Below are 11,977 nucleotides of genomic sequence, written 5' to 3' on the forward strand. Positions count from 1 at the left end.
CTTCAACATTGTAGTTCATTTAATATTTATTACTTACAAAAAAAGTATGACAAACATCAGAAGACAGATTAATTTAATTATTTAGTGAATAACATGGAACAAAAAACTTTTTACTGATTGCTGAAAAACATTTCTGTAAACATTCAGACGAACGTTGATGATGTCATCCTCAGTGATGTCATCCTCAGTGATCTCATCGTCAGTGATGTCATCCTCAGTGATCTCTCCTCAGTGATCTCTCCTCAGTGATGTCATCCTCAGTGATCTCTCCTCAGTGATGTCATCCTCAGTGATGTCATCCTCAGTGAGGTCATCACGTCCTGGTGACAGCAGACAGCTGGTCTCTGATGCGTGTCAGTCCCTCCAGCATCGGCTCCAGAGACTCTCGGCTCAGCTCCACCGTCACCGTGGAGACCGGCTCGCCACCCGCCGACGGGTTCAGGTCCTCCATCTGGAAACACACCAGACCTCAGAGACTCTTCATCCTCCCCCCCTCTCCTCCTCCTCCTCCTCCTCGTCCTTCTCCTCCTCCTCTTCCTCACCTTGAGCTGCATCAGGACGGTCGGGACGGACATCCGACTGACTGAGTCTGAGCCGGTTACCATGTCGACTCTCCAGTCCACCTCCTTCAGCTGGGGGAGAGAGACTACACACAGACACACACACACACAGTTTAGAACACACACTCACACACACACATTTTAGAACAAACACTCACACGCACACAGTTTAACACACACTCACTCTGGTCTCTGAGCGCTTGGCTTCTCCACGTCGGGCTAAAAAACATCAAGAGACACGTGATGTCATACAGGAAGTGATGTCATACAGGCTGTGATGTCATACATGTGATGTTATACTTGATGTGATGTCACAGACCTGTTCTCCAGCAGGATCTTGGTGATCAGGTTCTTCAGGTTTGAGTGAAACGAGTCGGGGAACAAAAGGAGGATTTGCTCCGGAGAACCCAGGTTATAGAAGAGAACGTGGTGAGAGAGAACGTGGAGGGACTGGACCAGCTGGAGGGACACACACACGCACACACATGTGTTTTAAACTGTCTATGTGCATATATCTGTGTGTGTGTGTGTGTGTGTGTGTGTGTGTATATATACGTGTGTGTGTGTGTGTGCGTGTGTGTACCTTCTCAGCCTCCTCTCTGCTGATCTTCAGCGTCTCGGCCGTCGTCTCAGTCTCTCGTCCGCTCGCTCGTCTGTGACTCTGAATGCAGACATCCTTCACGGCGTCTTTAGACGGAGCCTCAAAGGTCAAAGACAGAGGCTAAAGGTCAAGGGCAGCACAGGAGACTCTGGTCATGTGACCTCCAGCTTCTTCTTTTATGCATTTTAAAATCTCAGACATCATAGTAAAAGTACTAATACCACAGTGTAGAAATACAAAGGACAAAATTATCATCAAAATATACTCAAAGTACCAAAAGTAAGACTATATTATTGTATTATAGTTATGATGATATCACTGTTCATTATGGATTAATAATGTAGTACAAGTACCTTATACTTTGAGCTCTGAAATAAAAACTGCTGATAATTTAAACCTGAAATGAAACCTCATAAGGGCAGATATCAAACAAACAGCATTAATATTTAATCATTCATTCATCAGGAAAATACAAACTAATAAATAAACTTTATATTAAAGTAAAAACTCCGATTCTAGCAGACTGAATCATTTCCTGGACATGAAGATGTCTTTTATTATTTATATTATATCGATAAACAATCTGAATGAGACGCAGTGACGTCACCGGGCTCATATTATATCATGGAATATAATACCTGATATAATATGACCCGAACTGACGCGGTTATCTTCTCAATACCTTCAGCAGCAGCTGCAGGTTCACGAAATGTTCGGCGGCAATAGCGGCAGCCATCTTGACGTGTGACGTCACGTGAGCGTGACTCTCTTCTAACGGGAAGTGACGTACACGCCGGAAAACAAACCCGGAAATACCTTCACTGTAAACTTTATTAAATGCATAAATTATTATTTAATTTATTTGAACTACTAAAGATAGAGAACAAATAACACAGAGCACGTTGAGTAGAAAGATGTTTATTAAATCTGAAAACAATAATCAGAAAAACTATTTATTTTTTATAATAAAACTATTAAATAATAAATTATAAACTAATGAATGAAAAAAAGCAATGTCTTATTTAAAGCAAAGGTTTTTGAATTGAGAGCAGTTTTTTGGAGCAAATGTTCGTTTTTTTAGAGCAAATTTTATTGAATTGATAGTAAAGTTTTTTTTTTTTAAAGCACGTGTTTTTTTAGAGCAAATTTTATTGAATTGATAGTAAAGTTTTTTTTTTTTTAAAAGCACGTGTTTTTTTAGAGCAATTTTTTTTAGAGCAAAGGTTTTTTTGAGAGCAAAGGTTTTTTTTTAGAGCAATTTGTATAGTTACTGACTGTTATAGTAATACTATTCGAGGGGTTAGGGTTAGGGTTAGCGCGAATCCATACGCATCAGTCATGAACAATCTATCACAAAACTGCGTAGTAGTGGCAGTCAAACAAAATCGAGCACCGAGTGCTCGATCCAATATACCACAGGATACTTACAGTAAATTACAATTAATTAAACATACTATAAAATATGTATAATATAGTTTACTTGTTGTTGTAGTTCCATATCCCGGCCGACAGAGAGCGCAGTGGCTGCAGCTCGTTTCTCTTCTCAACTTCCGCCCGTGGATTTAAACTTCCGCCGGAAGTCTGATCGTTCTCTTTTACCAGGCCGATCCAACATGGTGGGTATTTTTCACACGCATACCTGACTAATCTGAAGCAATCCTCTTGTTCAAAGGCTGTTTGTTTTTCGGTGGTTTAATAATCGATCACCGGAAGGTTTAATCCACCGCAACCGCTCAGTATTTATGCTCGATGATTTAAACGGAGACATTTGTTTGCGGTGTTGTCGCTGAGAAACTGCCGCTCGGTGGAGCCGCTGTCGCGCTGATAAAGAGCGGTTCTCTTTGAGGTTTCATTGGTTTAAAGTTCAGGAACGGCAGAATATTGGTGTTAGTTCAGGGGCTTAAAACATGGACGTTTAAAGCGGCTCACTAGTAAATATAAAGCTGAGGCCGAACGGCCGCTACCAAGGGTCGCACCGGGAATAACGCGCTTTAGCTGTCCGGTGGTGTAACGCTCACCGGTCGGCTCAAAGATCGTTGAACTGCACAGAAGCAGGTGAGGTGCTGGGGAGAGCATCGGCTGCATGACCCGTAGCAGGAACAAGATGGCACCTCATTCATTCAGATACTGCTATCTTAAAAATGTAACTATGCATGGACGCATGTCGCGAGAATCCTCCAGACTAATGAAGGCTGTTCTTTGCTTCAGGGACGCGTCAGGACCAAGACGGTGAAGAAGGCCGCCCGGGTCATCATCGAGAAGTACTACACCCGGCTGGGCAGCGACTTCCACACCAACAAGCGCGTCTGCGAGGAGATCGCCATCATCCCGAGCAAGAAGCTGCGCAACAAGATAGCTGGGTCAGTGCACAGTGTGTGTGTGTCTGTGTCCTGTATCGAAAGTGTCCATGGCGTCCTCGTCGTCAGGTCATTGATAGTACAGGAAGAAGAACTGAGAGCCTTTCCCGTGTCTGAAGGATCCTCGTTCCTCTCTGACCCTGATGCTCTCACACATTGTCTTCTTAAACCAGCTGTTTCCTCCGTGAGGTCTGGTGTGGAGCGGTTCCTCCCTAAAGGTTCTGTGTTCTCCGTGAGGTCTAGTGTGGAGCGGTTCCTCCCTAAAGGTTCTGCGTTCTCCATGAGGTCTGGTGTGGAGCGGTTCCTCCCTAAAGGTTCTGTGTTCTCCGTGAGGTCTGGTGTGGAGCGGTTCCTCCCTAAAGGTTCTGTGTTCTCCGTGAGGTCTGGTGTGGAGCGGTTCCTCCCTAAAGGTTCTGTGTTCTCCGTGAGGTCTGGTGTGGAGCGGTTCCTCCCTAAAGGTTCTGTGTTCTCCATGAGGTCTGGTGTGGAGCGGTTCCTCCCTAAAGGTTCTGCGTTCTCCATGAGGTCTGGTGTGGAGCGGTTCCTCCCTAAAGGTTCTGTGTTCTCCATGAGGTCTGGTGTGGAGCGGTTCCTCCCTAAAGGTTCTGCGTTCTCCATGAGGTCTGGTGTGGAGCGGTTCCTCCCTTAAGGTTCTGTGTTCTCTATGAGGTCTAGTGTGGAGCGGTTCCTCCCTTAAGGTTCTGTGTTCTCCATGAGGTCTAGTGTGGAGCGGTTCCTCCCTTAAGGTTCTGTGTTCACCATGAGGTCTAGTGTGGAGCGGTTCCTCCCTTAAGGTTCTGTGTTCTCTATGAGGTCTAGTGTGGAGCGGTTCCTCCCTTAAGGTTCTGTGTTCTCCATGAGGTCTAGTGTGGAGCGGTTCCTCCCTAAAGGTTCTGTGTTCACCATGAGGTCTGGTGTGGAGCGGTTCCTCCCTTAAGGTTCTGTGTTCTCCATGAGGTCTGGTGTGGAGCGGTTCCTCCCTAAAGGTTCTGTGTTCTCCATGAGGTCTGGTGTGGAGCGGTTCCTCCCTAAAGGTTCTGTGTTCTCCATGAGGTCTAGTGTGGAGCGGTTCCTCCCTTAAGGTTCTGTGTTCTCTATGAGGTCTGGTGTGGAGCGGTTCCTCCCTTAAGGTTCTGTGTTCTCTATGAGGTCTGGTGTGGAGCGGTTCCTCCCTAAAGGTTCTGTGTTCTGATGTCTCTGCAGGTATGTGACACATCTGATGAAGAGGATCCAGAGAGGTCCAGTCAGAGGAATCTCCATCAAGCTGCAGGAGGAGGAGAGGGAGAGGAGGGACAACTACGTACCAGAGGTCAGTGAACGCACCACACTGGTTTCATGTGGTCTCTACTGGTTCTGCTGGTCGTCTTTGAGCTAAAGTTTCTGATGGTAGAGAACGTACAATATGAGCTGTTTATGTTCTCATGCTGGTTTAGTTCATCTCCATGGAACCAGAACATTATGACATGAACGAGTCAATAAGAGATATTTTATTATTTTACGAACATTTAATAAAGATGGAATATTAATATGAACATTTTTATAAGTGTCCACAAGTTTTAGCTTAACGTTTAATAAATGTTTCTATATTTTTGCAACATTCATCTTCACTTCCTGTGGTCATGTGACTCGTCATGATGTCATAGTTTAATGTTTTCACAGAACCGGATAAACATATTTAAAATGAGACAACAGAATAAAATGTTTTTGCTAAATTATAATAATTTAAAGTTTAGTTTTGTCTTTGTGGGTTTGAGTTTGTCTCACGCGATGCATTCAAGGACCGCTAGAGAGAAATAAGTTTGCTTTTGTGTAAAGAAAACGTTTCAGTGCTTTTGGCTTCAAAAGGAAAGTTTGTAGAGATGCAGATTTAATAATAACTATTCTACATCAGCGTATAGAACTATAGATCTGTAGATGAATCTGCATCTTATTGACAGGATGTAACGCATGTTTATGACACTGTGACCAATGCAGAGTTTTATTCATACACTTGCTGACATCACAGCTGGTCTCACAGCAGACCCCATGTGTTTATTGATTCATAAACACGAGCTTCTGTTGCAGGAAGTAAAGTGTGTGTGTATCAATGTCTGTGTCCTGTATCGAAAGTGTCCATGGCGTCCTCGTCGTCAGGTCATTGATAGTACAGGAAGAAGAACTGAGAGCCTTTCCCGTGTCTGAAGGATCCTCGTTCCTCTCTGACCCTGATGCTCTCACACATTGTCTCCTTAAACCAGCTGTTTCTGACTGTAACGTGTGTGTGTGCGTGTGCGTGTGCGTGTGTGTGTGTGTGTGCGCGCGCGCGCAGGTGTCGGCTCTGGACCAGGAGCTCATTGAAGTGGATCCCGACACAAAGGAGATGCTGAAGCTGCTGGTAAGTGTTCACAGTATGAGTACTAGCTGAGGTACTTGTACTTCTCCTGCGTGTCTTTAATAAGTTAAAGCTCTTCTTCTGTCTGAGCTGTTGTGCTGGGTTTTATTTCCACCTGATTCATAGTTCTGTTGAACCTCATTGGAGGAACGCTGAGTCAGTCAGGAGATTTAGAATCAGATTAAATACCAAAACAAATGTCCACTAAAAGCACGTTGAGATGAAAGTCTGGACCAAACCCTCAGAGGTTAAACTCTGAGCTTCAGCGCCTCTTAAAAGAGTACTCGCAGTTCTTTAAGTGTCTGTGTCCTGTATCGAAAGTGTCCATGGCGTCCTCGTCGTCAGGTCATTGATAGTACAGGAAGAAGAACTGAGAGCCTTTCCCGTGTCTGAAGGATCCTCGTTCCTCTCTGACCCTGATGCTCTCACACACTGTTTCCTCCATGAGGTCTGGTGTGGAGGGCTCAGACCGGTCCTTTCAGACCAGACCGGTCCTCTTAGACCGGTCTGGTGTGGAGGGCTCAGACCGGTCCTTTCAGACCAGACCGGTCCTCTTAGACCGGTCCTCTCAGACCAGTCCTCTCTCTCTCTCTCTCCAGGACTTCGGCGGCCTGTCCAACCTGCAGGTGACCCAGCCCACCGTCGGCATGAACTTCAAGCAGCCTCGAGGAGTTTAGACAATACTAAAAAACACAATAAAACCTTTGGGACACAACGGCTGCTGAACTTTCTGCTCTGGAAACTCAATAATTTACAACTTTAAAACTGTTTATTTGTGTTTGTTTAGCGAACTGTTCGGGAAAAATGTTTACCTACAAAAAACAACAGAATCATGTTTCAGTTTAAAAAATGGAAAGATGACTGTTTGTGCCGAGGCGGTGTCTGATGTCGTCGTATTAAAACAATCGGTCGGCTGTGGAGGTAAATTGCTTTCAGATGTAAATAATTAAATTTAACTATTTTAATTTAAAACCACAGCCTTCATCTCACAGGAGTTACGGGATTTAATTGACTTTGTGGTTGTGTAGATCTGCGAGGTGAAAAGGGGCGTGGCTTCCAAAAGGTTGACATAGTTAATGTGATTATAAAACTTAGCATTGTTGCAATATGTTTATTAACCAATCACAATGTTCCAGCTGAACTCTTGTTTATTAATCTTTTCATTGAATGGTTTGCATCTCATAATAACACTCCTCAACCACAATGTCTATTTGATTTATGAAGATAAAATATACAGAAAGCAGTTAAGAGGTTTATGTGTTACTGGTATATTGGTTATGATGGTATACAGGAAGAAAGACATGGAAAAATAAATCTCACAGGATTTTAAAATTTTTAATTGTTTAATATAATAAAGTAGTAGGATGTGGTAACAGTATCTGCACAGTTTAGTGTTCAGTAACTGAAGTTAAGTTTACCTGGTGATGTCACTGCATTCAGTAGATTTTAAGTTCCCAAAACGGCTAATCGTGGGTAGCTTCATGCTAACGATATGAACATTGATAGTGATATTTATGATTTGTATTAATATTCATGGTTTTAACAGTTTCATAAACATAGACTTATGTTGACTTGTGAGGCCAGGATGTGCTGAATCACAGGCCCATATATGGACTGATGAAGACTCCTGATGAAGGGTGGAGCCCCCAAGAAATAAACAGTCGTGAAGATCAAACACTTTAATGCTTCACATGAACCTCTAAAGCTACAAGACACTTGAATATGTATTTATATTTAAAATAGCCTCTTGCTGCTGCGCTTTGATTGGCCACCAGCTGCAGCGCTCTGATTGGCCACCAGCTACTGCGCTCTGATTGGCCACCAGCTACTGCGCTCTGATTGGTCATAAGCACTTCAGCAGGAAGAAGTTGCAGAACGCTCCTCGAGGACAGTCACACATCTTCCCGATGCGAGAACCTTTCCTCACGGCGCAGTGTTCCCCAAGGTCACACTGAGAACCACACACACAAGGAGAACCACACACACACACACAAGCAGAACCCTGTTAGTTTCCTGACCATTGAGGTGGAACGTCTCGTTCAACATAAACACGTGGAGGAGGAAGTGGCGCCGCTTTGTGGTTCATTAATGTCACTGCAGATATAATCAGTTTGATTAAATATTAATGTTTAAAAGAGCGGAATAGATTACATAGAATGAACAATATATAAAATAATAATAGGTATAATAAATTAAATATAAAATACAAAATATATTTTATAAATATATATAAATACAGAAGTATAGTATACATAAATATGTATAATTAATAATGTATGAATAAATAAACATATATACCACATTTTACCACTAATAATATATATTACTAATATATAATAATACTAATATATAATACTAATATATATAATATAAGTATGAGACTCACAGAGGGAACCTGTCCGTACTTTCTCTCCCAGGGATTTATCCTCTTAGTCTGAAGCTTCTCGAGCACCTCATGCAGAGCTCCAAGCTGATACACACACGCGCACACACACACACACACACACACACACACACACACACACACACACACACACACACACACACACACACACACACACACATTGTGGATTAGATTTTAATTTTCTGTCAGATAATAAATATTCACATTCACGTTTGTTATAATAAAGTTATAATCTTCTGATTAATGAATGATTTGATGTTATTTACATAATAATACGGTTTATAATAAAATAAAACTATTGAAAAGGAAAATCATCATGTTGGAGAAACTGACAATCCTCTAATTATTGCTGTTACTCATTTAAATAATAAATAAAGTCTCATTTATTGTTCATGATGAGCAGATTAGTGATCTTAAATCACCAACAAATACACATATATCATATATTAAATATTTAGAAAGACAAATCTAAAACTAGTAAATAGAACAAAGCACGTAATCAGGAACAAGAGAAACCAATAAATAATAATTATAATTATAAATGTATATTGAGTCCTGACTGACCAGCCTGTTGGAGTTGGAGTAGCTACCGTCCTGCACGTCCCGCTCGTCCCTCTCGGCCTCCGTACTTCCCGTCGGGCATAGCGCGGACAGCAGCGCCGCGCACAGCAGCGCTCGCGCCCACATGTTGCCAGAAGAAGCCAAAGTTTCGCGAGCTGCGTTCTGTGCGCGCGCTCCAGCTGCTCCAGAGTGTCACGCGCCGCTGCGCCGCGCGCGGGGTGTTTGGGTGGGAGGCCCCGCCCACCTTCAGCCTCCTGGAGACGTCAGGTTGTGGCGTAGATGTGACGTAGGCAGCACCACAAATGACCGGTGACTCATAAGATTTCATTATAATAATTATACTAACTCAATAATTAGTTTATGATGATTATCATAACAATATAATAACATCATTATATGGCACCGTTCAGAATAAAGTTACAAATAAAGTAAATTAAATCCAAAACTTTCAGAACAAATGCAACAATAAATGATGCACCTTCCGCCAGGACAAATTCCTCGTTTGTACAAACTTACTTGGCAATTAAACAATTCTGATTCTGATAAATCTATAATTTTGTATTGACTATTTTAGGCTTTAAACCTTTTACAGTGTTTAATTAGTACTTTTACTACAACAGTATTTTATAGTATTAATACTTTTACTACAGCAGTATTTTATAGTATTAATACTTTTTCTTCAACAGTATTGTATAGTATTAGTACTTTTAGGGCTGGGCAAAGTTGAAAATATGTAACTGATTAATCTCATGTGTTCAATAATGAAGTAAAAACTAGTGTATTGCAGTAATGTTATCAGAATATAACAGCACTCTGGAGCAACAACCATGTAACATACATACATATAAAGTTTATACATCTGTTTTCTTTTTCTATGAACAGGTACTGTTCAGTAGTAAGGGTCCCTGTGAGGGACAAACCACTCCTTCTTTGGTCCATGTTCAGTAGTAAGGGTCCCTGTGAGGGACAAACCACTCCTTCTTTGGTCCATGTTCAGTAGTAAGGGTCCCTGTGAGGGACAAACCACTCCTTCTTTGGTCCATGTTCAGTAGTAAGGGTCCCTGTGAGGGACAAACCACTCCTTCTTTGGTCCATGTTCAGTAGTAAGGGTCCCTGTGAGGGACAAACCACTCCTTTTTTGGTCCATGTTCAGTCTGTTTCTTACCTTAAAGATGTTAAAGACCAGCAGGTGATTCACTTTATACAAAAGCAATAAGTGAGTTTCATGTTTTCAGTTCAGTTCAGTTTTTCAAATCAAATTAACACATTAAATGATTGAATAGTTAACGCGTTAGTATGAACCTGTGTTTAATATTCTGTTAGCATTTAGCTCAACGTGCTAGCTTCTGGTTTCAGTGTGTCTTTATGTGACGACGTCATCGTCTGTTTGCTTTGGCTCTAAAAAGTAAAAGATGAGGATTCAGGAGATAATTTACTTCTGTCGACATATGATGTTCTTTTTGTAATATTTTTTTTTTAACTTTGTGATGATCAGACGTTTTTATTTAGGAGCACATTGTTGTGGTAAACATCCGGCTGCTGTCAGCGAGGCTCTGCTGAGCCGACAGCAGACACAAAGACTTTATCCTGCAGGACGTCTAAAATAAACCTGCAGACAGCGGAGAGCTTAAAGCTTGAAGGATGCTGACTGCTGACCGCGAGGAGGAGGAGGATGAAGGCTCATGCAGAGAGGAGGAGGAGGAAGATGAAGGCTCATGCAGAGAGGAGGAGGATGCAGCGCGGCATCTTTTCATTGTTTCCTCTCCTGTGGCGTTGGATTCATCCGCCAAGGCTCTTCTTCTGTCAATCTGCAGCAGCTTCTTTTCAGCATGGAGCTGCTGCATCAGCTGCTTCATCAGCTGCAGAGTCATCACTGTGTTCATCACTGTGTGTCTTCATCACTGTCTTCATCACTGTGTTCATCACACGGCTTCATCCTGACAGGAAAACAACCGACAAGAGGATTTATGAACCAGCAGAGGTCAGCAGGAGACGCTATTATTGTTGTTGTTATTATTAGGGTTAGAGACTACAAAATAAATTACTACAAAGAGACACCAAACAACCACAAAGAGACACTAAACAACTACAAAGAGACACAACGACCACAAAGAGACACTAAACGACTACAAAGAGCCACTAAACGACCACAAAGAGACACTAAACGACCTCAGAGAGAAACTATACAACCACAAAGAGACACTAAAAGACTACAAAGAGACACTAAACGACCACAAAGAGACACTAAACAACTACAAAGAGACACTAAACGACCACAAAGACACACTAAACAACTACAAAAAGAAACTAAACGACCACAAAGAGACACTCAACGACCACAAAGAGACACTAAACAACCACAAAAAGAAACTAAACGACCACAAAGAGACACTAAACAACCACAAAGAGACACTCAACGACCACAAAGAGACACTAAACAACCACAAAGAGACACTAAACAACCTCAAAGAGAAACTAAACGACCTCAAAGAGACACTAACATAAAACATGGAACCATTCGTTGGGCAGCATGTTTTCTTTGTTCTTCATGTTTTGTTGCTGTACTCAAACATCGCCTCACAAACTAATAGGAGATCTTCCAGCTGGAGGACATGGAGGGAGAGAGGATTTATGTCTCTGAATCCCTGAAGTTGATGAGTTTATGAGTTTATGAGGAAGCAGTCCGTCAGGATGAGCGTCCTTCACGCTGTCTCACAGTAAAGCGGCTCAGAGGCTCTGCTCCCTGCTGGTTGCGTAACGGCAGCATGACGCTCGCTCCCTCAGGAGGAAACTCGGTTTCAAAGAGTCACAAAGTCACAAAGCGCTTTGAGGATGAAGCTTCATGAAGGATGTTTGACAGGAAGTAAATATATCGGTCCGTCTCTTTGAAGCTTTTCACGTCTAAACGACAAGAAAACCTGATCCTCTGGTTCTGATCCAATAATATATTTATTTTTTCCAATGGTAAGATGGTATAAAGGACCAAGAAAAGAGAGAAGTACATTTTCATCCCTTTTCTCCTCAAGGTGACACAGCGCCCTCTAGTGACACACGTATATTATATATATTATTACAGTACAAGTATATTATATATATATATATATATATATATATATATATATA

The 11,977-nt window shown here is 42.1% G+C and overlaps 3 protein-coding genes and 3 non-coding genes across 7 annotated transcripts; 4 read left to right on the forward strand and 2 right to left on the reverse strand.

Annotated features, from left to right (window-relative positions):
* Positions 1–8: 8 nt before the first annotated feature.
* commd9 (COMM domain containing 9) lies at positions 9–2,660 on the reverse strand. 2 transcript variants are annotated; one of them, XM_068596505.1, is made up of 6 exons: positions 2,642–2,660; positions 1,144–1,260; positions 880–1,019; positions 745–779; positions 543–646; positions 9–451 (listed from the first exon to the last, which is right to left on the reverse strand). In XM_068596505.1, the coding sequence occupies exons 1-6, from the start codon at positions 2,657–2,659 to the stop codon at positions 314–316; spliced, it is 552 nt and encodes a 183-aa protein (XP_068452606.1). In that variant the 5' UTR covers position 2,660; the 3' UTR covers positions 9–313. The 2 variants fall into 2 exon arrangements, with proteins under 2 accessions (XP_068452606.1, XP_068452605.1); XM_068596504.1 differs by lacking the exon at positions 2,642–2,660 and adding an exon at positions 1,844–1,916.
* Positions 2,661–2,662: 2 nt separating this feature from the next.
* On the forward strand, positions 2,663–6,604 carry zgc:114188 (40S ribosomal protein S17-like). The gene is made up of 5 exons (XM_068596506.1): positions 2,663–2,777; positions 3,370–3,521; positions 4,722–4,827; positions 5,827–5,892; positions 6,489–6,604. Exons 1-5 carry the CDS (start codon positions 2,775–2,777, stop codon positions 6,564–6,566), a joined length of 405 nt encoding a protein of 134 aa, XP_068452607.1. The 5' UTR covers positions 2,663–2,774; the 3' UTR covers positions 6,567–6,604.
* On the forward strand, positions 3,550–3,674 carry LOC137799791 (small nucleolar RNA SNORA71). Its single transcript, XR_011079448.1, has one exon. It is a non-coding gene; the product is annotated as a small nucleolar RNA SNORA71 (small nucleolar RNA).
* On the forward strand, positions 5,614–5,738 carry LOC137799797 (small nucleolar RNA SNORA71). The gene has a single exon (XR_011079453.1). It is a non-coding gene; the product is annotated as a small nucleolar RNA SNORA71 (small nucleolar RNA).
* On the forward strand, positions 6,197–6,321 carry LOC137799798 (small nucleolar RNA SNORA71). Its single transcript, XR_011079454.1, has one exon. It is a non-coding gene; the product is annotated as a small nucleolar RNA SNORA71 (small nucleolar RNA).
* A 319-nt stretch (positions 6,605–6,923) lies between the features above and the next one.
* LOC137799706 (niq CART3-like) lies at positions 6,924–9,056 on the reverse strand. The gene is made up of 3 exons (XM_068596507.1): positions 8,858–9,056; positions 8,276–8,359; positions 6,924–7,840 (listed from the first exon to the last, which is right to left on the reverse strand). The coding sequence occupies exons 1-3, from the start codon at positions 8,978–8,980 to the stop codon at positions 7,733–7,735; spliced, it is 315 nt and encodes a 104-aa protein (XP_068452608.1). The 5' UTR covers positions 8,981–9,056; the 3' UTR covers positions 6,924–7,732.
* Positions 9,057–11,977: the final 2,921 nt, after the last annotated feature.

Source organism: Clinocottus analis, unplaced genomic scaffold (assembly GCF_023055335.1).
Source record: "Clinocottus analis isolate CAN_PGR_092001 unplaced genomic scaffold, fCliAna1.0.p SCAF_38, whole genome shotgun sequence".
Taxonomy (NCBI): Eukaryota; Metazoa; Chordata; class Actinopteri; order Perciformes; family Cottidae; genus Clinocottus; species Clinocottus analis.

Excerpts from the sequence above, each read along its gene's own strand:
- LOC137799706 (XM_068596507.1), bottom strand. The coding sequence starts at position 8,980 with ATGTGGGCGCGAGCGCTGCTGTGCGCGGCGCTGCTGTCCGCGCTATGC. Across the intron at positions 8,360-8,857 it reads ACTCCAACTCCAACAGGCTG|CTTGGAGCTCTGCATGAGGT; the intron begins GTCAGTCAGGAC and ends TGTGTGTATCAG. Across the intron at positions 7,841-8,275 it reads AGTACGGACAGGTTCCCTCT|TGTGACCTTGGGGAACACTG; the intron begins GTGAGTCTCATA and ends TGTGGTTCTCAG.
- zgc:114188 (XM_068596506.1), top strand. Across the intron at positions 3,522-4,721 it reads CTGCGCAACAAGATAGCTGG|GTATGTGACACATCTGATGA; the intron begins GTCAGTGCACAG and ends ATGTCTCTGCAG. Across the intron at positions 4,828-5,826 it reads GGGACAACTACGTACCAGAG|GTGTCGGCTCTGGACCAGGA; the intron begins GTCAGTGAACGC and ends GCGCGCGCGCAG.
- commd9 (XM_068596504.1), bottom strand. The coding sequence starts at position 1,897 with ATGGCTGCCGCTATTGCCGCCGAACATTTCGTGAACCTGCAGCTGCTG. Across the intron at positions 1,261-1,843 it reads ACCTGCAGCTGCTGCTGAAG|GCTCCGTCTAAAGACGCCGT; the intron begins GTATTGAGAAGA and ends TTGACCTTTGAG. Across the intron at positions 452-542 it reads CCGTCCTGATGCAGCTCAAG|ATGGAGGACCTGAACCCGTC; the intron begins GTGAGGAAGAGG and ends GTGTGTTTCCAG.